This window comes from Scophthalmus maximus, chromosome 22 (genome assembly GCF_022379125.1).
Source record: "Scophthalmus maximus strain ysfricsl-2021 chromosome 22, ASM2237912v1, whole genome shotgun sequence".
In the NCBI taxonomy this organism is placed as follows: Eukaryota; Metazoa; Chordata; class Actinopteri; order Pleuronectiformes; family Scophthalmidae; genus Scophthalmus; species Scophthalmus maximus.
In genome coordinates, this window is record NC_061536.1 from 12,397,983 (window position 1) to 12,423,909 (window position 25,927).

Sequence of the window (25,927 nt, forward strand, 5' to 3'; positions counted from 1 at the left end):
AATATCCAGTTTCACTAAATGTGAATCATGAGAAAACACTGTGTTGGTTATTTAATCACTGACATGATTTAATAAAATGTGAATGTTTATTGCCACAATTTGTCTTTAAGAATTTCATTCAACACTCAGACATTTTCCAAACACACAAGACTTGAAAAGTGAAACATGAGGAGTATTCGACAACAAATTTTAAGCATCTCCAGTTTGGAATGGTCGCACGTTCAGAGGTTAACGAGATGAAAATCCCCAAAATCTAATTGTTATTGACCTTCAGGACAAAGAGGTTGCTGGAGGTCAGGACGTACAGTCTCTCGTTGGTGGCCCTGAAGCCCAGGATCGGTTTGTCGGAGTCCAGACTGGCAACCTGTTGCTTGGCAACCTCTCCTACCTGCCGGCCCTGCTTCCGGTTGAAGAGCACCGTCTCCACGGGCGACGGCTGCCGGTAGATGAATGCGCGGCGCAGACACTCACAGAGCGTCGCGTAGGAAAAGTTTGGCGCGCAGGTCGCAAACTTCTTGTCCCGTTTGGACGCCTGGACGTAGCCTAGGAAAAAAAGAAGGAAAAAAAAAAAATCGGAGACATGAAAAGACCATCTTTGACCTTTATATTATTTTTAATTTTTTTTATACAGGCTCTCTATTACAGGAACGATCTGTTGCCAAATATCTGCAGGTTCCACCTTCTCAAATATGAGGATTTGTATTTGTATTTTTTTTTTTCACTGAATAAATACAAAGGCAGAACCTAAAGGATTGTAAATGGGAAGGACAAAAAAAATAGAAACACCTCAATATAGTGTTGTCTAGTATAACACCACCTTTAACTACGATCTCAGTGATAAACATGTGCCTGTGGGAAAACTAGGGGATGAGTGGAGTAACAGAACAATGGGAAAGAGCTCAAAATTAAGATTCATGAAGAGAAATGTGGCAAAGCTGTTGGATTAAATGGACCAGTTGTAGTTAATAAAGTGGTCACAGGGCGTATCTCTTAACATGTCATACACAATGGAGAAATACACAGATGACATGGTTAGTTCAGCTGCAGCTCTACAATCACGGACACAACTTTTTTGTTCAAGCAGCAGCGGATTTGAAAAAATGTCCCACGTTTAATCTGTTTGACACCAACGAACTGAAGACCTTCAGCCTCATGTTTAGCTTTTTGTTGAAGAGCTCAACAAAATCTTAAGATCAGATTTCTTCCTGCGTCCGGGGATTTCCCATCGGACACCGGAGCCCTCCAATAACACAAGATGGAAGAATTTTTCAATTCTGGGGTTTTGTACCAAACGGGAGGGTTCATGGACGTCGTTTCACACGAAACCATGGTGAACCTTCGCCTGCTACGGCTTAACACTAAACCCATTATGGTATTTTACAATATGTCCTAAACATTTTTTCACCCATTTTTCTGAGCTATAATATTCAGAATACCCGTTAGAAAACTTTTAATGATCCACTAAAGGCTGGTTCAACAGACACTCATTCATGTGAAAAGGAGAAGACTATTAATCATAATAACCAAGTTCCTTCTATTGCATTTTCACAAGCTTGATGTTGATGAGCATTTTCCTTCCGAGCCTCATTTGGAAGCCCCCCAAGATAATTTCTGAATACATTGCTGGTGGGAATCCATCTGCACTCTCAAATTGAATGATGAATTCCAAACAGACGACGAAACTCTGCGGTGATAAAAAAGAAAAAAAAGGGAAGGTGTCATACCTGTCAAAAGTGGAAAATTTAAATAAAACGTGCAGATGTTGTTGTTGAGTAAAGGCGGACGGGTAGATTAATCAAATGAAAACCGATGCAGAGAGTCGCAGCTCTCGAGATGAGTGATGCGAGATTCGACAACATCAGTTGGCGGCTGAGATAAAAATCACCCAGAGTTTTATCCTCCAGACCGATTACAACGGTTTACACACAGTGCAGAGAGAGAGATCTGTTAACGACCCCGTTGTCAAACCGCTGTCACAGATTTCTCTTTGTGTCCGTGTAGGCTACGAGCAGAGTGACTGATAGTCCCTCTCGTCATTAACCGCAGTTTCACCGCAGCCGTTTAAGACGTCGCCTCGTCTCATCCACTGCAGCAGCGGGACGGCAGATGTAAACAGAGTTAATAGCTGTGAGAATGAATAATTCATCCTAAGTTGTCACGACTCATCAGTAACGGAGCCGTTCGAACAAACTTCAACTTCAAATCCCTCCTCCCACACACACTGGGACTAATGTGTCCTCTGGTGCCACGTTAAAGGGCCCTGTGGAGTTTAGGAGCACATCCTCCTCTTTGGATGATCAATGCATTCATGAGTACGCACATGAAGGCCATGAAGAGGTATGAGATGTGGTGCGATGCACACAAGTCTTTACCCGTGAGACGGTGACTTAAGCTGTTCTTCAAACTGAACTCCAGAAAATGTCCCCAAAAAGTTTGTTTTCCTTTCACATAATAACAAACGAAGCAATCAGCAAATCAGAAAATGTCCGGACATTTGCCTTCTCACATACAGCCCCTCCGGGAAAATGTCCGGACTTCAGTGCCTCCACAGAAGAAAGTGGAAGTAGAGGCGGTCTCCGATGGTGTCACCTTGTCTATTTTTTGGTTTGTTATAATGCACTGAATAAGTTAAGTTTACCTGCACAGAGCTCAGACACATAAATGCATGTTTGAAATATAAAAAATCAAATCAAAATGGCTGTATCTGGTGAGACTCCAGAATCCAACAGCAAATGCCTGCAAAGACTTAATGACTAAAAATTGTACCTTTGATTTCAGCATTAGGACAAGACTGACATCATTAGTTCCAGCACAATCTCATCTACAGCCAATGCGGCAACTAAAATATCTATAAAATCCTCATTTTGGTTGGGGTTTTTTTTGTTTTATTTTGCATCGCTATAACTTGTTCTCACTGCATCTCTCATACTGCACGTCACTTATGACTCACACATTGTGTCTCATGGCTTTTTTCTGTGGGGTTTCTTTTTTCCTTTTCCTACTGCAGATTTGCCTGAATGAAGTCATCTGAGTGGGTGTTTTCAGTTGACACTCTTACCCAAGGCGTTGAACGTGGCGATGTGCTCCCACATGTTGCCGGGTTGGTCGGGACGCGGCTGCCACACCAGGGCGTCCACGTCGTGCCGGAGGCAGAGGCACGGCATCTCAGAGGGGTTCACGTCGACGGTGAACAGGTACTGATGGCTGCCGAGGTTCACCTGGCGAGACAGACGGGAGGGATGGTTGGGGATTAAAGTTACTCTCCCGTGGAATTAACGTTTTACTCTCAGATTTGGGAGAGGAGGTGGAGACGATGAGGTCGGCAGTGGATTCATGAACAACTCTCTCGGTGCCTTTAAAACAATATTCAACTCCGTATATAAAAAGCGAGTACATTGACGATGGCATCCATTAGGGATAAAAAGGGGGTGACAACAGCCATAAAAGTCCATTTGTTTGACCCCGTCGTCTGCTCACTGATGAATGTGCTTGACGTAACGGCCTGTGTGAGCCATTTGCTGCTATTCTCGTCTGACTCCCTTCGTGTTTGGGACAAATGATGACCACTGCCGCGACATAATCGCCTCCTCGACATCTGGCTGCTCGCACCGATCGCTCGCTCGCTCGGCGTCGGCCCACCGCCAGCGTGTCACAGAGTCTGTCAGGCAGCGCAGTCCCGCCCAACTCCGCACACGCTTGACAGGCATTGAAAAAATTCAGCATGAACCAGCCCCAGTATGTTGGCGGTTGATGGGTTTTGCGCAGGATGACAAGCCATTCAGAGAGCATTCACTCCTCCACTCCAAAACTCGTTCTCGTGCCACTTGTGTTTTGGCGTGGAGCGAGTGACAGACGCTCGCGCCGCGCTCGAGTCGAAGCTGTTGTCCGACAGCTACCCCGGTTTCTGCCAGGGTCTCTCAATTGAATGACTCGACCGGGAGTTTCTTTTTCGTGGAGGGCATGAGAGTGTAGTGTGTAGCACAGTGTGACGGTGAGATGCTTCACTCGTGTTTCTTTTCACAAGTTCGTGGTTATTTGAGTTCACACAGACTTAAAGAGCAATTTAAAAGGTGAGAAAGTGATTAAAAATAATGTGACAAATAAGAAATTGAAGAGGTAACAGTGTCAGGTTTTTTTATGGGTCCCGAAATGTTCATATTCGTGTGAAGGCGTCTTACTCAGACCATCTCCTGCTGCGTTCTTCAGTATGTGAAAGACATACTACGGAAAATGTTCGCAGCCAATTGTCCGCAGAGGAGAAAAAAAAACGTTATTCGGCTCGAGGTCTAAGTAGGTGCACATGATATTTATCTTTGCTTCATATTGTGTATGTTTTAATGGTGTTGATGGACTCTGTATGGACAATGAGTGTTTTCATTTCATTTAAATTCTTCTCTGTTGTGCTAATGTGTTTTATCGTTTGACACTGGCTGGAGAGACTTTAGGAAGTGATGCTTTAAAATGTGTATCTCTCCATTTTCTTGGTAGTTTTCACAGTGTCTAATGAGGAAAGAGCAACAGAATGAAGTGTGGGCATTATTTCATCGGACCCCTGTGGTAACATCCAGGTTTCATCAGAGTCAAAGCCGACAGCGAGTGATTCTAATGCCTGGTTCCTCCTCTGCACTGAGGGAATCCTCATCAATCAGTGGTCCGCTGAAAATGCAAAAAAAAAAGTGAAATGAGTTTTTTCCCCCGCGACTCTCTTTTTTTTTTTTAATATCTTATACCTGACACGTAATAACAGAGTTTGCCCTCAATCACAGAAGCTCGTGGTGGGTGCGAGTGGGATCGGGGGCTGTGATATAACCTGTTAGGGTTCGATAAAAGACGTGGAAACAGGAATTGGTGGCAGCAAACTCATCTCTGTGCCACGTTTATTAAAACTTTGTCTCACACACAACTTCAGTTTCCTCTCTAAGCATATATTTTTTCCTTCACTGAGCCTTTTCCATCCTTTTTTTTCAAAGTCAGTGACTAAGCAGGGTTATTGTATGACTAATAAATGACTCTACAGACGCCTTGCGTGGGTCTTCGAAAAGGAAACCATTTCCTCCTCCATTCAGAAAAAAGGTAAGAATCAAACCATGAGGCTTTTATCCAACTATTTCACATCACAACCTTTTCCAATGGCCCATTCACTCTCTCAGACACCAGGGCTCACGTCTTTCTTCACAGGCCACTGCAATCAAACGCAAACAAGAGTGGAAAATAACAAGATAATAAACAGCAGAGAAAATATCTCTTCTATTCTCCTTTAGTTTTTCTTAACAAAACCCTTAGTGGATTGAAGAGGATTGAAACTTCCAGCAGCATAAAAACCGTGCATCAGATTGACCTCTTGGAATCCAGGAAATTAAATTCCTGCTGACTCCCTCCACCCCATGTCACTCAAAACAAAGAATGAGCAAAAAAATATATCAAAGATAAGATCAGTCCCAGTAGGTTTCTTTCAAAAGTAATATTTTTTTCATATTAAAGATCGCCAATGTGTTGGACAGAGCAGAAAGCTCCTCTGTTGTACGTCAATGGCCAAAGTAAACAACAAAGTATACTGCAAAACTGTTGAATGTATCTATAGAAACAGATGTGTTGCCATTTGCTTTCTTTATATCTGGTTGTAGAAAATATCAAATCAAATGTAAGTGTTGTGACTGATGAGTGTATTATTTAAGATCAATAAATCAATAAAAAAGTCAAAGTATTCGATAACAAGCTCAAAGAGGTCGATGCCAAGAGATATTAATATAGATATTAATCACGTAGGCCGATTTCTGTTTTGGGTTTTTGAAATAGTAGCAGGAAAAATAATAATAATATATTGGAGGATAATTCAATTTGGGTGAAAACACTAGACAGTTTTCCATTTTAACAACAGGTATGTTGTGTGAGGCAGGTAAACTAAATGCAGCGACATTGGGCTTGTAATTGTATATTTTGTTAAAAATCATCAGCTATGAAAAAAATAAAAAAGATCAACTTGTTTCTAAAGCTTTCAACTACATCTCAGCGCCACAGACTTCCTATACTATACAATATTCTATTAAGTCTTGTTGTCGGTGTGGTACACAACATCAATACCACAATTAGACTCAGCAGAGACGAGCACTGAGAATTAATAAATTGTACCCGTCTGACTCGGTCTGAAAAAGCTTTTAGCGAATACTTTTTTCTTCTCATCAAAGGGCTTTCACGGGCTTTCATAGGCAGACGACAGGAAATGAGGAATCTGACATTAGGAAATCAAAAGCCAACGCAACCTGCACACGGAGGCCAGATGTCTGTATTAACAGCCGAAAGGTCAACTCTCCGTCGTCGCCCTCAGTGCTGCCGTCACAGGGAGCAAAGAAATATATGTTGGGATTGAGATTTAAGTTTCAAACGTTTCTTCAGATTTAAGGCCTGCACTTGCGCTGTTCGTGGAAAGATACATTTTTAACGAATAACCTCAAATTTTGAGGTGCAGAAATGTCACAATTCGACTAACGTCTTCCACATTCATGAAGAAATGACATAATGGTGTTCTTAACGTGACTATTTCACAAGTGCTGTTGAATTTATATAATTTTTTATTGGCAAGTTTTGATAATAATGATGACAAACTGCTAATGTGGGACTAGTTTGCTACAGTAAATGCACTTTTCCAGTCAACAGCTTCAGATGCTGGATGTTAGCTACTGTACCTGTCTGAAAAAGACCTGAGGTGATCACCTAGATCATTTATTTATCATATTTATTTTTGTTACAACAAGAAGAGACCAAACTAACAGTCCAAAACGTCAAAGTTTCTAACGTAACTTGTTTTTCAAAAGACTCTGTCTGTGGCCCGGAGTAAATATTACAGATTCCTGCTGCAAACAGCATATTCAGCCAAAATAAACTTGTTTAGCAGTTTGCTCAACTTAAAGAATCAACATGGATTTAACTACAGCCTAGTCAGCTTTCGTAATAGCAGGTGAAATAAATCGCCCTTCACCTCCAACAGTCTGTTAAGACACTGTTAGGTATGTACGTTATTAAATCCAAACTCATCATTATTTTGGCCTAAAAATTATAGATCGAAAACTACTTTTAAATATCTGCGTTTCCTTTCATCACAATATCCTTTCGTTGGTTAATATTTTTTGCTATGAGTAATGACAAACTGGGATTGGCCCTGGGAAGCTCCTCCCCCATGCCCCTTAAAAGGATTAAGCGGTACAGGTAATCGATGGATGGATGGAGTACATATACTAAGACTTGAATTGATTTCAAAGATTTTCAAAATCTTCTTTTCAAAGAATAGCCTCCAAAGCCAAAGCCTGCAGTAAGTACAGTTACCTGGTGCACAGACAGATTCCTTTGTAAAAAAAAAAGTTATTACAGATATGGCCAGAAGATATGAATCACAGCCTCCCTCTGGGGAGAGACACATAAAACCCATTCTCCATCTTTTCAACTCGGATCAAAACCAAAAAAAGAAGCGCAAAGGTGCCACATTAATGGGAGGTGCCACAATTTTAAGCTGAAAATAAAAAAAAAGGGTCAGCGTATATCCCATCGGGCTGGCGAGTGACTGAAGCATTAAAGCGGGGAGTGAAGAAAAGAAAGGTACGGCTTCCTGGATGAGATACAGATAAACACACACACACACATAAAACAAACGAACCCAACTGTCCTTCAAATTGCTGACATATACAACAACAACAATCCACCTTATTTAACTGCAGCAGTTTGCCTTGCTTGTTTGTTTTTGCAGAGTAAATGGAAGAAGGAACACAAAGGGCTTTTATACACATTACGTCCTTCATCACAAACACTGTACCCTATATTCAATACTCTTTTTTAGCCTTTGGTTACCGAGTGAAAGGGATCTGTTTTTTAACTGAGACTGAGAGTTTTTTTTAACCATAAGCACGGAGATTATTATGTGCAAATGAAACAGAAACTGAAAAGAGAAGCATCAGCGACGGACAAACACTAATGTTAACAAATGACTATAGAGCTGCAATACGTCTGTATGGGAACATAAAAAAACCGTATTCAATTATGCTCATTATTCAGGATTTTCAAAACCAAGAGGTTGTTAGAGGTGCTTCTTGAAATACTTGCGTCATATAATTTAATTTAGCTTATCATGTTAATGTTGAAAGTTGTAAGTGCCAGTTCCTCACTTCCTTCCTTCTGAACAAAAATTAAAATGCATCACCTCGTCTTCAAGAGACTCGGCAGCATGTGATGGTTTTAACCTTCGGGCAAATATTGGCGAGAGAAGGACACGCGTGGCAGTTATTTTCCTCACATATTCTCCATTCAGTGACAAGCCGAGCTTCCACCTTCCTCAATCGTTTCTCATTTTGAGCAAAAAAAAATCCCCCAAAACCTCAAAATTCACTTTAAAAAACAAGGCTGAGATTTCACTGTGTAGGATTTCATATTAAATGTTTGCAAACCTCACACATAAAAACCTCGTCGGTTGATGTTCACTTTAGTCTGCAACAACAACGAACCCGGACCCTGACTCTGACTCTGACTCTGACCCCAACCCGATCGCCGTGGCTTTTTCGATTGCAGGTCTGACCACTCGATAACTACAAAGTGACAAAAATACATTCTCTCATGAGCATTGATGAGAATAGATCTCAGCTACAATGGCGCAACTTCTTACTATTCGAGTCATGAGGACAAGTGGTGCGCATGATGTGGGGTGTGTGTGCCTGTTCCTTCTTCACTGGGCTTTCGTGGAGCTCTCCGGTCAAGTGGCTTGTTAAAGGGCAAGGCCAGCAGTGGCTCGCTCACCAGGGGCTGGCCTGATAGAGGCCGTGAGCATCAGGTAGACAACAACACACTTGAGGGGGATGAAAGATGGAAGGAGGCGACAGCAGGCAATGACTCAAATGAAACTAGAGTGTTCATGCTTGAAGGATTGGAGAATCAAAGTGTGTACAAGTGAAAGGGGGGGAGAGATGTTACTCACCACCTGAGTGGGCTTGAGCGATTCTGCATCAAAGTGTGTGAGGCTGGAGCTGTCTTCTGGGAACCCATCACAGTCCTCCAGCTCTTGAGAATTACAAGGGGGCTTGTCCTTGTCAGGGTTTCCGTTCTGACCAAACCCAAAAAGAAAAAGGAGGAACAGGAGACCAAGTCAGAGGCCACAGTTACACTCGTTTTACATTTATCAGCATGTAAAAGGCTTGATTTGCACCGGGGGCCTCAAGTGGGCCCAGGTGATACTAATGGAGCATGAGGGCGAGACAGGAAGCGGGTAAAAATGATGCCGACACATTAAGAGTGCGAGCGACTCGGGAGACCAACGCGTGACGATGTGTACAAGACGTCGGCAGGAAGAGGGCTCAGAGCAGCTGGAGGGGAGAGTGACAGGGGTGGGGAATGAGAAATGTGTGGAACGGTCATGAGAAAAGCTCCTGAGAAAAAACAAAAGGACAAAACAGAAGAAAGCGCATGAAAGTTTCAAGGTCGCGTCATACTTTCAAAACGCATACTGCCACTGACATAACAGAGAAATGATTCGACCAGACGTTGGCAGATGAGGTCGGACAACACAAGTGGTGCACATTAGAGAGTCGGCCGCCTCACCATGTCTTCGGAGGTGAGGTGGGTCAGCCTTTCGTGGATGAGGGCGGCCTGCTCGTCGCTCATCACGCACTCGCCTCTCCTGTCACCCATCACCAGCTCCGGCCACATGGGTCCCTCGCTGCGTTTCTGCAGGGTCACCTCCAGGCTGAGGACACATTCACACGTTCCTTCTCAGTCAAAGTGCTGCTGATCAAGGAATCATATATATATATATATGTAAATTATAACGTTTAAGCAAATAGCATACAAGACAATAAGAGAGCTCATTCACTGGTTTTCTAAACTTTCACAATTTGCAAGATTGCTTCGAGTTGCCATAACCCCCCCAAAAAAACTCCTGGTTCCTACGGAGCACACAATGTACTTCGAATGAGAACAATGCAATCAACCAGTAAACGTCCAATCAGGAGCAGTCTAGTGGGCTAAAATGCGATGGTGATGAGAAAGGCTCAGAGGAGGACTCGGCGAGTCGTTGTGGCAGACAGACAGAACTGAGGCTGAGCTACGTCATGGACACAAATACTTTCCACAGCAGGAAATGAGAGGGTTGAAGTCGAGCAGCAGAATAAATAAAACACAATATCACCAACTTGATCACTAAAGCCCTGAAAAGCGGTGGAGTGCCACATGCCTTTAAATGTTGTTTGTTAAGGAACGAGACATATTTCTGGCCCCTTGTCGAACCAAAACTATTACTGCAACACAATTATCTGCCAATATCATGCAGCACAAGACGAGTGTGAGTGTCACAGGAGGCACATCGCTTGAAATTTGGGGTTTGATTAGAGCTGCAACAATTATGCAATTAATCGACATCAGAGACTTCATCGCAGTTTCTAAATGTGAGATTGTTCCTTTTTTTCCCCCACTTTCTGAAATTAATGTTGTGTAGATCAAACAATTAACTGGTGAGGATGTGCCATGCGCGTGCCGTGAATTACAAAGACACGTGACCCTGGTCATTGTTTCATTAAATGATGCTAATGAAGATCAGCCTTTGTGGATTCGGGGGGGAAAAATAAGAATAAATTAGAATAAAATTACAATGGCATTATCTTGCTTGTTAGAAATATATTTGCAGATATGCATTTTCTGTCCAGAGCGATGAAAAATCTCAAATTTTCTTAAACCAGATCAATTCATTGCTAAAATAGGAATATTTGTCATTTTAATCAACAACAGCAAAAAGTTGAAAGAGTTTAAAATGGGAAGGCTGCAACCTAAAAGTTTTCTTCATTGCTCTTTGCTAATAAAATAATTTGCCTTCAAAATGTAACCAGTCTGAATATTGTTGCCAACTGGAAAGCAGATCCAAAATGGACTCCAAACCCTGTTAAAATGATATTTTTTGCTCTTTTGTTTTTCATAACATGAGTGTAATACTGGATAATTAGCTTTCCTTTCAACCAATAATATATTCCTTCGAATTCTGATGTTTTTACAGGCGTAAAAAAACAGTCAGCCTTGTGCTTTCAACAAGTGCACACATCTAACAATGCGAACATGAGCCCTCAGAAGCCAGAATCAATCCTCTTCTACTGTACAGGAGGAAAACAGTTCCACATGTGTGTGGGATTAGAAGATATGAAAAGAGACACAAAGGGCAGCATGTTAATTCAGCTCTGGACAAAAGGAAGGCAGGATGGTGCCTCGGCTACGGGATCTATAAAGAGCATAACTCATTGATATTGAAAAACATGCTCGATGCCACAAGGGGAGGGGTTTGTTTTCTCAGGGATTTACATTGTAACGAGGACGTCCAGGTGCTACATGTCTACATGTATTATACACAGACGCAGACAGACGTACTGGATAGATTTCCATCAAAATTTGCACATTTACTCAAACAAATCGTACAAGTCTTGTTTGCATTCCGTTTGGCGACCATGAGATCCTTCAACAACCAGAAGGAAGAAATATTCACAACTTAAAATGACATGTAGATATGTATACATGTCTTACACACATGTATACATATCTACATCCACCAACCCTAGGCCATGTCTGTCATCCTGTGCAATACACACACAAACATATATATATATATATAAGCATATATTTAAATATTACTTTATTTTTATTTTTACTTCAATCCACTGCACATTTTAGCCTTATTACACAGCCAATACTTTGCACTCTATACAAATGCATATAGCCTTTTAAAAATATCTTTTCTCCTGTATTTTTTTATTGTATATTTGTTCTATTTTTTGTGATACTCTGCTGCTGTAAAAAGTAAATCTCCCCTGTGTGGGTTGAATAAAGCTCTTTTTATCTATCTTTCTATTTATACAGCAGTTAAACAGCAGATATGCATACAAAGAAGTGTCACAGGCTCGAATTATTACCCACTAAAATGTATAGAGCTGACCCATATGGATTTTTGGGGGAATGTTGATGCCGATATCGATATAGGGAATACAAGAATTTAAAAAATTGAATCCGTCAATGATTACTCAAATGTTGTTATGAAACCTTCATGACAAAGAAATGTAATTCAGTCTTGATATTTTAGTTTAAACATAAACTTTATCATAAATAAACTAATAAATAAAAAGAAAAAAATACAATACAACCAAATATACGGAATTTGATCTAAGAAAATAAACAAAATTTCTTTTATGTAAAATATAGACATTACTTCAAAAAAAATTCTGCATTGTTTATTCTGTACAGCAAGAGATTTCATCTCGGTAAACAAAAGCGGCGACATCGATATGTCTGTGAAAGGCTCATATCGACCGATATTAACGGTCTCTAAAAAAAGTCCAGTTCCTGAACTGGATATTTTTCTAACAGATGCTGGTGACCTCTCTCTCCCTCAGACACACGTCGGCCTTCAGACATATGAAGAATGATCAGAAAACTGACAAACAGGCTATGTAACATGTTTTTACGTGAATGGAGAATTGAAGGACTCGCTCTGAAGGAACAGTTAGCAGAGATGGAGAGCTGATGGAGACACAGATCAAAAGGACTAAAATGAGGGGATGTGACTCAACTCATATTGACGACTGGCTTAGTAGATTCACTGCTTATGAAAACTGTTCAACCCCCTCTATCCATATAAAAAAAAATGGTTTATTGTTTTGCCACTATGAATCACAGTGAATGAATGTTTTTTTTTAAACCAAAAAAAACAGCCAGTCACCTTAACCTGGTGCTCAACAATCGCACGCAAATACTGTTCTTCAGTATACTGCGAAAAAACACTTTTGGTGACTGTATAAAAAAAGATGCCGACAAAAGCCCCAGACCGGAGCCAAAGCGGAGTTCGATCAGCAGGCGCTGGGCGCTGTGTGTGAACTCCTCGAAGTAGCAATTCGAGAGGCTCGCAGACACGTCACTTCCTTCCACTAGATTTCCAGCAGGTAAAATGTATAGACAAACTGGTGCCCGCTACATTCAATCAGAGCACTGGACTATGGCGTAGTCTGGGGGGGGTTCACCTGGTGAGAGATCTCCTGTGGCCAGTCAGTTGTAGAGTACGAGGTCACGATACAACATCTATGAAAGTCGTGTAGTCTGAGCTTGTCATAAACAGAGACTGGATGTAAAAATGGACGTCACCACAATGCGAAAGTCTGAAACCTGTATTCTCTGGAATCGCCAGCCGATTTTTATAAAAATAAGTCTGTTTCTATAGAAGTCTATGAGAAAATAACTTGATTGTTATAAATCACTTGAACTTGATTTATAACGTCACTAAACATTTTCCTGATGAATTTATGGTTCAATCTATAGTTTCAAGTCTTCGTCAGTACAACGCGATGTTCATTTTGTAAGCTATGGTCCATTTAGAGTGAAATAGATGTTAAAGCAACATATGCAATAGAGTGGATACAGGGTGATTGACAGCTGGTACTATCCAATTGTTCGCATTGGTTGCAGGTGAAGGTGGGCGCGCACTGGACGAGTTCTCGCCCCACTCTCCTACGCCTGGTTGCAAAAAAAACCCAAGATGATGCTGCTCAAAACGCTAAACTCAAGGCTTCAGAAGTTTCTTAAAGAGCTCCCGTATTGACCAACTATAGTACCCAGTCAAGGTCAGCTGGCCCAGAGGTGTTGATTTAATGTATGAGGCCTATTGAATTACTTTGAGTCTGGCTCACTGCCTGTGAGCCATTTCCCTTGAAGAGACCCTTCGATGAGTTACCGACCCGGACCAAACTGTAATGAGGGTAACAGGGAAACACAATATGAGTGTGGCAATTCTTAGAGGAAACAACAGGGGGCAACATTACTCCCTAAATACTTTTTACATTGTTCCTAATACTTTCAAAACCTGTAAATGACTAAATTCATTACCAAAAACACTTCCAGTACATCAAGATGGTAAATTAAACTAATCAGATTCAAGCCAAAAAATGAAAAAAAATCATATCTCAAATGTCTCTTAGAAATGAAATTGAAAATACACTGGGTGCAGGTTATTTTACAGTATGTGATATGCCAGGCTGCGAACCTTTTGTCGTCCTTGATGATCCAGGCGCTGGCCTCGGGGTCTACGGATGCATACATCTGACCTTCCAGCAAAGGCGGGAAACCCTGAACTCCGATGGCGATGTTGTCCACCGACAGCCTGAACTGCACCTCCTCTTTGGTGACGCCCTCGGGCGTGCGCACGCACACCGTGATGTCGTCCGCCGTCTGCTGCCAGAAGTAAATGGGATCTGAATTCAAATCGGGAGAGAAATGTACGGCGCTACGGTTAATCACGGTCTCTTTGCTGGCTGTATCCGAGTCATACATAAAACATCTAATGCCATGAAGAAGGAGTCCAGGGGAATTACAGTTGAATATTCAGTGAGTCTATTACAATAAATAGATTATTATACAACAAGAGGAGATGATACGAGTTTGGGTTCCAGCTTCTCAAGAATCAAGATCTTCTGCTTTTGTGTTTGGCGTGACACCAAATTAAAAAATTTTGCGATGCAGACTGATGGTTGGACTAAAAAGGTATTTGATGACGTCACTTTGCTGTGATGTGTTCTTTACCATTTTCCGATATTTTATGGAATTAACAATTAGCTGAACAATACGTTTGAAGATTAATCGATAATGAAAATAAACATTAGTTCCAGTTCTAGTTTAGATCGGGTTTTTTTGGGGGGGGGAATTTTTGCATTTATTTAGATATTTAGATACATTTATTTAGGGACAGGAAGTGAGGTCAGAGACAAGAGGAATGAAACGCCAGGCGGGAGTTGAACTGTGGATACATACAGTACATAGAGAAGAAACAATTCAAATCCTCTGGGTGTTCAAACATAAACCCACTAAAATGCTGAGTATCTTTACAAAATGGATAATACCTATTTTTTTTATTAACATTGTTTTTAACTGTGTGATAGATATTGTGTTCTTTTTAACTTAGTTATTTTAGGCACCAACTAGGAGAAGCACTGGCCTTCTATTCTACATCCAAGCAGTGATGGCATCTAAAATGATTTACGTTTGAAGGGAAACTGGAAATCGAATCATGGAGTTAACTCTAAATAACAGTAAATGTGACAATAGCTACTGAATTGGAAATAAAATAATAATTATGCATCTAAATTCAAATCAGATACAATGAATCATTGTTCTTTTTTTTGGTCACCTCTGAATCTAAGCTCCTCTGTGTTTTGTTCCTGCTGGTGAGAACGAGCTCTCCGACACCACTGAACAAATTTTCGATCAAATGAAGTGCCACATTTTGGGCCTTGGGCCAAAGAACACATTAGGCTGTTTCTGGTGAGGATCCAATGCAGGTGCTGACTCACTCGGTACTGTGACGGTAAACAGGGCGATTTCTCGTGAGCTGCTGCTCTTAATTGAATTTTCATCATGTCTGTTACAACTATACACAATGTGTGTGTGTGTGTGTGTGTGCGCGTGCGTGCGTGCGTGCGTGCGTGCGTGTGTGCGTGTGTTTCAACCAAGAAGCAAACAATCCCGTCACGAATCTGACCGGGAAACCTCATGTTTGAATTCACCTCCTCAACAAGGAGCCAGAGGTTGTTCAATGTTAAATATATTTTTAAAATATATTCAAGTCCCTTTTGAAACCGTCTTCCATCAACAAAGTCCTTTTCATCCTCATCTGAAGCGAAATTAATACATCATTTTCTTTAAAGCTACAGCTTGTTGATGTTTGCAGAGATCTTGCCCTCAGGTGAAAGGTTTCCTCCTCCTTCCATTAAAGTCGGCAGGCTGATGGACATTTGAGAAGGAGGAAGACACAGCGACCCCATCGCTCAACAGTCCTCCTCATTTCACCAGGAAACTGAATAATAATCCAAACTTAATTCATAAATAAGGCTTAATATTTTCTACACGGCTATATGTGGTTCACAGCAGAGTCACAGAAGATATGAGAGGCAGCGGATACTTCTTAAGTACACTTAGTGTATTATTACAGTAGGTGTTTTACTACCACTACACAATTCAGAGGGAAATATTGTACGCGCACAACAACTGTAGTTAACCATTTACTTTATAGAAAACTGACTTCTGCTCAACCAGCTTATCAGCATTACTAATCAATTAATGTTACAACTGTACGTGATATCAGTCACAGGGGACTTTACGTTGTGTTAGATTGAATGTAGCATGTGAATTCTTTTTCCCCCACTGATTTTTATTATTTTGGGGGTTCTATGGGACAGACACAGAACACTGACCTTCAAATATTAATACGTGTGTACCTCACAAAAGAGTTAACATACAGTCAGAAACACGTAAATCAAGATTGTTTTGATTCAGGCTGATGTTAAAGCAAACTGTGATTGAATTGAAAAACTATTAAGCATACAAATGTAGCCGAGAGAGATAAGTCAGAGCCGAATGATCTGATAACGTAATCTTCATATAAATACAAATTTGGTGCCAATTCCTACAACATGTACAACACTCCTAGAGAAAAGTGTGTGTCTGCACACTGTTGTATAACACACTCTGTGATTACTGGCAAAGCCCGAGCACTGAAACTGGTCCAGTGGTGATTCTCCAAAACCAAGAGACCTGCTCCGTGGCAGCAGCGAGGTAATGAGCGGAGGCGTGTTCATCATCGCCTTTTGTTGTCGACTGAAATTGAGAAAAGAAACTAATGAGGAGGAGAGAGGTGAGCTGCCAAAATCTTTCATTTCACTTCCGTTTCCAACATTATTCCCCTCTCCTCTCCGGAGTTCATCTGTGTCGCCCGTCGCTTATTTAAACTTGTCAGTTTGAACTGCACATTTTAAAACGATCCCCTGACATAAATGATCCACAGTGACAGTTTTAGTTTTCTGGGATGAACCCAATTTAAAATTCTGAGACTCTTCCAACCATTCATTTGGATCTATACTGTATACCAAGTGCATATCTGCACTTCTCCTCCAGCAGCGCAGTACTAAGTCACCTTCGTCTCTCCCACGTCCAGAGCACTTCCTCTCTCTCATTACCCCCAAGTCTCTTTGAAGATGCCTCCTCTCTTGCCATCTAATCCATTTCTGCCTCTTTAAAAAGGAGAAAGGCAGAGCGCTGATAAAAGGATTGGCTAAAAACCTGCCATTATTCTGCTTCTGCACCAGCAACACACACACACACACACACACACACACACACACACACACACACACACACACACACACACACACACACACACACACACACACACACACACACACACACACACACACACACACACACACACACACACACACACACACACACACACACACACACACACACACACACACACTCTTGTTGCCCCGTCTGGGTCTTTTCTTCTGTCTGTTTCTTTTATATACATTTTGAAAAAGAGAGTAGCTCTTTTTAGCAAGCAAATAGGGAAGAAGAAAAAAAACTGCTGCATATGAACGTTCAGTTTTGTTTTTGTGCAGACATTTGCTGAACTGTTGGTGAAGATAAGTTCTGGTTCTGTGATGTGATGTGGTTATAGAGTTAGCGCATCTGAAATACAAGTCAACCAATAGACTGTGTCCCAAATCCAGGGGGCACATCCTTTGAAGGCTGCATTTGAAGACTGATCGCGTCACAGCGGTGTGACTAGGTGGTCAGATTTTGAAGGCTCCTTCAAATGCGGCTGACAAATGCTTCCTTCCATTCCAGATCATCTGCATCGCCCCCTCGTGGCTGATTGCAAAATTGGTTATAAACCCCGCCCCCTCGTTGACAGCAGTTTGGGACACCGACCAAACTAAAAAGTCGGAGTACATGTTAAATAAATATTGCCCAAAGATTGTGTCTGTAGAAGATGTTTGCTCAAGAGTTCATTTTTCCAGTCTAGCGCTTCCATCTATGCCTCCACACCACGATCACTAGTACTTTTCAGAATCTGGCTCCAAATGTTGTTATCCCGAATAGTTTTACTTCATTTTTGTACAACAGGAGGGAGTGGAGACGCGTCGTCCATCTTTATATACATTATATGACTTTGCCTTCATACCAACCATAAGGAAATGAGAGTGGTATAAACTGAACAATGCTTTTACTTCAGCCCTGCCAGTGACAGAACAAACAGCAGATAACGTTTATCATAGTGTCATTATCCAGGGGAGTAAATGGCCTGGAAACGTCTCAATGTAAACAAAAACAGATCACCTGATCAGACAGAGACGCCAGTCTGAGTGGGCAGCAGAATATTTTCCCCCAATCAGGCTTGCGTCTTCGTCACTGATCTCAGTGACTGTAACCAAAGGGTCTGTTTGTGCCTTTCAGGTAACGAGCAAACGGAGAAAACATGCAGATGCAACCGCGAGGTTGAAATTCAACCGGAGATTACTCTCATTACAGAGATGCCAAGAAATGAGAGGTGTTGGTGATTTCACATCTCTCTCGATGTTTACATTTCACCAACAGGCTTGTTTGCTCTCTGCCCAGTTTCAGACTGTGAGCTGAACAAGAAAAAAATATGATCGATGCCAAACCAGACCTCTTTGTGTTTTCTCAAAGTCTGAAGCATGAGTTCAGGCTGTCAGATCTCCTGATGAGGCATTACAACTTGTTTTCTGAATTACGTCTACACTCACTGCACAAACCCTCTTGGCACAAAGAGCCAAAATAAATAGTGGCAAAGAGGTTAAGACCAAAAAGAATTGCTGGTGAACTTTTGTTCTTTGCAAATGAATAAAAATATAGGTATAATTATTTGCACTTGCACGTGCAACACACTGTGTACAAGCGTTCTTGAAACAACTGTGTGAAATTGAACAACTGATTGCTTTGGGTTCATTGTGTGTCAAGCTGAGAAGGTCAAGTGTGACTGTACACGTGGGAGTATTCTTATAACGTAGGAACCCATATTTATTAAAAGCTTTTAAACCATCCTCTTGAATGTCCTGGAATTAGATTAAGGCATTTGATTTTTGCATGGCGTAGGATTGTTTTTCCAGCAGCCCCTCTAACCCACCTGTCTTCTCCACCTCCATGGGCTCCGGTTGCTGCCGCTCCACCGGATGACCGTCCACGTGCGTGAAGGCGAACGGCTTCTCCGAGGCCACCATCAGTCCCTTCCCCTGTGGCACCACCGCTGCATAGTGAGGCACCGACTTCCCCCGGAGGACTCTACTCTTCTTCACCTCGTACTTCTTCTCCTGGCCTGCACGTGGAAACCAAAGGACACAGTGATGAGGGTGGAAAGTAATCTCGTCTTCTTTTGAACTCTGACAGAGACCACGTGGAAATTGGAACAGTGTCAACCTTATTTCATTTATTTTCATTGTTTTTCATATTTCATTCGATAACTGTTCATTTGACCGCTGGCTATAAAACCAAAATTGTCCTTTAATGCTTCTTACTCCACATTCTCACCACCATCATGTTCACTTTTTTAAATTAGATTAGAATCCTATAGGTCATCAAGCTGGATCACCCCAAAGAATGTTTATTTGTACCTGAAAACTACTAAATTTAATAAAATATCAAGATCACCAAATAGCAATTACTTTCACATTCAATAATCAACAAAGCAGCATTTAATTTCAGTTGTACTTCAGATGTTTTTCATGTGTAAAGCTTAAAAGTCTTGCTGTGTTGAATTTTAATAAAGTGGACAGTTTAATTTATTTGCCGCAGAAAGAAGTTTCACATAATGTTCTGTTACGCATATTTTATTTCTCCTTAATCTGAAGTCCAACAAATGAAATGTGCTGAAATGATGAGGCAGAATAAAGGGGTTTTGCTGCATTAAAACATTACTGTACAACAGAAGTGATTTGCATCTCCTCTGATAGTGAAAATTCAAACAGTGCTGACTGATAAATTCTGAAGCCAAATGAAAAGTGAAGACCAGGCATGATTTCCTGATGATAAAGCTGATTAACATGAACAAAATGCAGATTTAGTCAAGGCTGGAGACACTAAACGAAGAACAAAAGATTCAGCAGCTGCCGCTCGCACATAACAAGTGCTGCGTCTTTAAAGCCAAAAGACTGCTTCTGATTTTTTGACTCATTAGTCAGGGTGTCTGTCTTTCTCAAGAACTTCAATGGAAAATCCATCTGTTCAGTGTTTGCATCAGAGTACATTAATCTCATCTGGGACATTATTATTAAAGTCCACTAAAGGGAGACTATCACTAACTTCCTTGTACTTTGTTATTAATAAGGCTTTCTATCGTCTCCTGGATATGAATACTATGAGAGTTCAGTGCACCACCCACCCTGCTCTGCAGTGTTGGCAACTGTGATCCACTCAAGAGCCACCGAGTAACCACTTCCTTTGGTTTCCTGCGGGTCCTTCTGGATGCGGAGCAGCAGCAGCTCCACGGTGTGGACTCCAGCCTGCACATGTGAGACGCTGTGGAGGAGGGTGAACGGCTCGCCCAGGTCTTCACTGAACAGTGGCTACAGGCGCAGAGAGGGGGAAAGAAAAGCTCTTACCTTAACCCATAAATGTTCATGTAATAGAAGTTTTAAATGCCAATATTTTAATAATAAGGACCATCTCCATAAATGAAAATACAATGTTGATCTACAGGGAGGGGGGGAAAAAGCAGAGTGGCTTAAATCTTCATTACAAATTCCAGTCTTGAACTTTTAGAATCACATCAAGTGTGTTTGTCCACAGAGTGAACTCTCATTTGTAGCCAATCCCAAAAGCACACTTGTTAACAGGATAAAGTGCTCAAAGACCCATCTTATAATAGACTTTGTTCCTCACCAGAACAAGCCAATTACCACGGGCTGGTGAAGATTTTTTTTTTTTTTTAAACACAGGAACTTGTTCTGAAGATGAAAATTTGCATAACACTTCAAAAGAAAGATACTGTGAAGAGTAATTGGACATTTTTATAAAACAACAGCACATCTGTAAGTTATAACTTGGTTTTCTAAATAAGAATCTTGATTGGTTGGTTTGGAATCTAAGACCAGAAAAGGACAAGGCAACAATTAAAGGGGCAGTAAGCGATTGTTTGTTGTTCACTTTTTGTTTGCACTGGTCGGGGCTCGAACCCAAAGCCCTGGGTACGGGAGACGGACGCGCTAACCACGAGGCCAAAACCCCTGAGCCGTAGCATCCTTAACGTTCCGGGGAGTGATGTTTACAAACTGCAGGTCAGGGCTAAGTTAAAAAAATATTTTAAAAATTCCATGCACACACAGAACCGACAGCTAACAGGCCGTGAGGAAATATTCTCTGAACTTAACAAAAAAGTGTCTCTTGATAATTTCTGACTTCTCTAGAGTGGCACTCGCTCAAATCTTATTGGCTCCCACTGAGGACAAAAATATTGGAAAACAAGAGCACGCCCGCCTACATATTTTATAAAATGCTATGTACTCGTGAAGATATGATTTAAAATGTTGAGTTTTGTATTCAATGCTATGAAAAGTACTATACCAATAACGTTTTATAATTATTATTATAAAAAATGACATAGTTATAAAGGAACTCAATGATTATATGCACAGTTGCTGAGGCTTTCGACACACACACTTCCTGGATGAATGCTGGGATAATTTAACAGCTGTGAACAGGAGCAATGAGCAAATGATTGACATTACAGGAAGTGTTGGTAAAAAAATGCTAATAAATGATGGTGTCAGGTCGATGAAGCAGATGACAAAGCAGCACCGTTATGACAGTGTGAGATGGAGACGTGTTTCATGCAGGATCTCTGATCAGGCTACTGGCCTTTGGATTTTGGACAAAACTACTTTGTGTAGGTAAGAGTCAGTGTTGTTGCACTTCCATTTAGTCACCAATAGAGGTTGATAAAAGGTCATGGATCAGTCACTAGCCCCTTCCTCTTCACAGTGACTGCCACATCACATGAGAACTGATAAACTTTCCTTCATGAAAACACACAAAACTAAATCGGAAATTGTGTCAGTCTCTTTCACTTACTTCCCACTTCGCGTGGGAGCCGTCTCCTCTCTTGCCGGTGCGGAGGAGGTACAGTCGACCGGTGCCGTCGGAGAGAGCAGCCCAGGTCGCGGAGGTCAGGCTGAGGGAGGCACAGAGGCGATCCTCACACGGGCTGGAGTCGGGGGCCATGCGGTAGACCTCTCGCGGCTTCCCGAGGGCAGTGTCCTGGAATTCACAACACGCACACACACACACATATCATGTCAGTGCTGCATCCAGAAAAAACACAAGAGGAACTGTAATGTGAGTTTAAGTCACAGTGCGTTTGATTTGCAGGGAGCATATTTGAGAATGTTGGTAAAAGGGGATGAAGCCCACAATTATTTTCTAGATTCATTGATAGTGTTTATTCATTTGGTCTATGAAGTTTCAAAAAATACAGGGGGACAGTGCCCTCTTCTCAAACCCAAGTTGACATCACTGCTTGTTTTTTATCGATATTAGGGAGTACAACATTTCGGATACCGATACATCGGCCCATATATATATATATATATATATATATATATATATATATGTTTTTAGTTTTTTTTTAATCTGTCAATGATTCCTAAAATGTCATTATCAAACTCTTCTATCTTCTAAAATTTTGAGGCTTGATATTTTAGTTTAACCATAAACTTTATCACAAATATCTACAAAGAAAAAGAAAACACAAATACAACCAAATATATTGAACTTGAATTTCGAAAATAAACAATATTTCTTTCACGTAAAATATAAACATGAAATCTTTTATTGTACAGAACAAATAACGCAAATATTGCATTCATATCAGTATACTTAAGCGCGGATAACGACAAGTCTGTGAAAGGCTCATATCGCCTGATATATCGTCTATAATCTATTGTTCAAAATCCAAAGATAAATGAGAAGCTGAAACCACAGAGTGTTTGGCTCTCCGCTTGAAAAGTAAATCAAATAAGTTTCCTGTTGTTTCGGCACTCGCGGTGAGGAAAAGCATAGGAAGGGAGCAAAATAGATTTTGACTCAACTGTGAAAGATTTCAGAATACTGTAAAATGGGTGATCTATGTGGCTTTTACTGCTGCCAACCAATCAAATTACCTTCTCTACGCAGTCCAGTCATGACTCACCAAGACTGGAATAGAGACACTTTATCAGAGAGGGCTTTGAACTACAGACGCAGAGAAAGGTCAATACTTTCATATCGAACGGGGCACTGTAATCCCACAAGAAAAATTCCGTGATTAGCATCTGAAGTGGAAAAAACACACGCATAGAAGATAACACACACGTAGAAGATAATTACCACAATGCATCTTATTATTTTTAAAAAAGAGAGGCTGCGGGAAGATGCCTACCGCATCCAAACTGGACAACAGGTGCTCATGACAGAAAGGGACGAAGCCACCGACTCTCATGTGGACCGCCCCATGTGACTTGGCGGTGATTCACGACTCTCTGAGCCTTGTTAGTAATGGATAGATACAGATATGGCACAACACGAGCATCAATTACTCATTGCATTAAGTAAAAAAGACTATACAGCAGCTGCCTTGTTGTTGCCATGGCGCGTGACCCTGTGTATCATATCGCTACCTAATGTCTCTCATGCATCCTTTGAGATCGTTTTCTCCACCATCGGTTGCCGTCAGCGTCCCGAAGAGAGAGAGAGAGAGTGCGAAACCACAACGCATGTACAACGTGCAAATGTACACAAAAAGGCCTTCGCCAGGGACGATAATTATCGTGTGATGATTGTAATTAGGGTTTTAATAACACATTTTCCATAAAGAGTCATTTTAATGATGCCACTGAAAGCAAGAAAAACTGTCTTGCAGGATTTTAGTCTGACGGCCGTTATTCAGGCCAGTTTAGACATTTAAAGAAAATAAAAGATTAGACACAAATTATCTCTAATCATGGCCAATAATGTCTTAGACATAAAAGAAGTCTGAGCTGGAAAAAAAGGGTCAGCGGTCTGATTTTGCTCCCCTGGTAAGGGTCTCGGTTACTGGCTCTCAAGTAATCACACCAGTGAATAACCGCAGACACACGAGGGCTCATCCAAGACTTTATCTTCTGTGCTGCTGATTCATACGACGGACAAAAGATTGCAAAATAAAATGTTGTGCTGTTTTTTTCTCGTCCCCTCTGACTGTCTCCAAGTGAACATCAAGAAAAGTCTAATGACCATCATTAATTATTGTGGCATGTTTGTGCAGAACATTTTCTCCTAACAACACCCACCAGAGATGCATTTGTGGGCTGACACTGGCGCTACACAAGCGTTTGATCACCACCTGCTGGTGCGTGATAAGCATCGATAATAATCCCACTGTCACAACATCAGAATTATAACTTCTTCTCTTTTTTTCACGATAACAATTAAACCCACAGGAACATCTTGACGACTCACTAACAATAAGCACGCACACACACGCACACCCACATGTTGATGCACTACAAACATCTCAGGTGGCCTCCAGCAAGAAGGACTTTCCAAGAAAGGATTTAAAAAGCTTACCAGAGTGACACTGAGACCGAGAACTCGTCCTTTGCAGTCCACAAACAAGACGCTGTCTTCATACCAAGGGTCTAAGTGCAGGTAGTTGTACATGCCGAAAGCACGCATGTGCTCCAGGGTGTACTGGGTGTCCTTCAACTTGACTTCCTCCACAGCTGTAACACAAAGGAGGGGAAAAGGGCAAAAGGTTAGAAGAAGACATGACTTCCAGTAAGTTTTCAGCCAGCGTGAGTTTAACCAACAAACACTGAAACAGCTTTTATAGGATACAGGGGATGCAAATATGAGCATCATTTTGTAATGGCCCTGCAATCAACTTTGATCTCTGTGGCTGATATTCCTATATGTCACTCAATATGTTTTATAAGTAATAATATAATTGTGTTAATGTTATGACCTTGAGAAAGTCCATGTCTGAAGATAAACATGTTTTTACACCTATATTTGTAAGAGTCTTATCATATATATATAGATATATATATATATAGAGAGAGAGATATATATATATCTCTCTATATATATGTATATAGGTTTTCCACAGTCTTTTGTATAGTTCTTTTCTATTTTTATTGTATATTTTTGCAATATTTTATGATCTACCTCTTTCCCTGAGGTCTGTTGACTCTTGCTGCTGCTGCTGTTACAAGTACATTTCCCCAGTGTGGGATCAATATATTATCCTATCTTATCTGTGGTGGCCAACATTAATGGGATAAAACAGATGTTAAAATCAGCTTAAAAAAAGAATAATAATAATACCAGCAGAACCCTTTATTTGTATTTCTCCTCTTTGTTTACCTTTATTTTCTATCCTTGTCACGACGTCTATACTTTTATCAAATGTGAAGATTGTGAGATTTTGTTCCACAATCCGGAGATATTCAGACACCAGAGCATCTGATCTTCACAAGTAAGAAGCTGGAAGCACTTACTATTTGGCATTTTGCCTGATGAATAAATGAATGAAGAAATATCCTATAATAGAAATAACTGCTGATTAATTTACAGTGCATAAACAAGTCATCGTGTTTCATTTCTTACACCTCCAGGTGTAAGTACACCTCACTTTGAACCACAGGTTAACAGCTACAGAGGCTTCAGTGCTACTTAGCATACAGCAAACACAGGACGTTTACAGTTATAACCAAACAGTAAATATGAGTATGATTTCATTAGATATGTGCCATCTGGTGTCAGTGCTAAGCTACTAGCACACATGCTAACTGTGCTCTGTGAGCTTTCTCTCACCAGCATCCAGCTCTACGTTGTACGTCGGCGTGGCGTCCAGAGACAACCGGTAACTCTCAAAGTTGGGGTCCAGCAGGTCTCTGTTGACCTTCAACGAGTAGTTGGACGAGGCCATGATGTCTGGCTCGTTCACAAAGTTTGATGACGGAATGAAAAAGTCAGAAGAAGGAGATAAACACGTTTCCTACTTTGTGCAACACGGAGCCATTTTACCAGCGGACACGACCGTGCGCGGGCGCTCATGGGAAGTTGA

The 25,927-nt window shown here is 41.1% G+C and overlaps 1 protein-coding gene across 1 annotated transcript; it reads right to left on the reverse strand.

Annotated features, from left to right (window-relative positions):
- Positions 1–43: 43 nt before the first annotated feature.
- On the reverse strand, positions 44–25,899 carry nudcd1 (NudC domain containing 1). The gene is made up of 10 exons (XM_035620880.2): positions 25,675–25,899; positions 24,427–24,581; positions 21,916–22,101; positions 20,228–20,411; positions 18,977–19,165; positions 14,042–14,249; positions 9,577–9,721; positions 8,957–9,082; positions 3,059–3,218; positions 44–543 (listed from the first exon to the last, which is right to left on the reverse strand). The coding sequence occupies exons 1-10, from the start codon at positions 25,787–25,789 to the stop codon at positions 254–256; spliced, it is 1,758 nt and encodes a 585-aa protein (XP_035476773.1). The 5' UTR covers positions 25,790–25,899; the 3' UTR covers positions 44–253.
- Between the last annotated feature and the right edge of the window lie 28 nt (positions 25,900–25,927).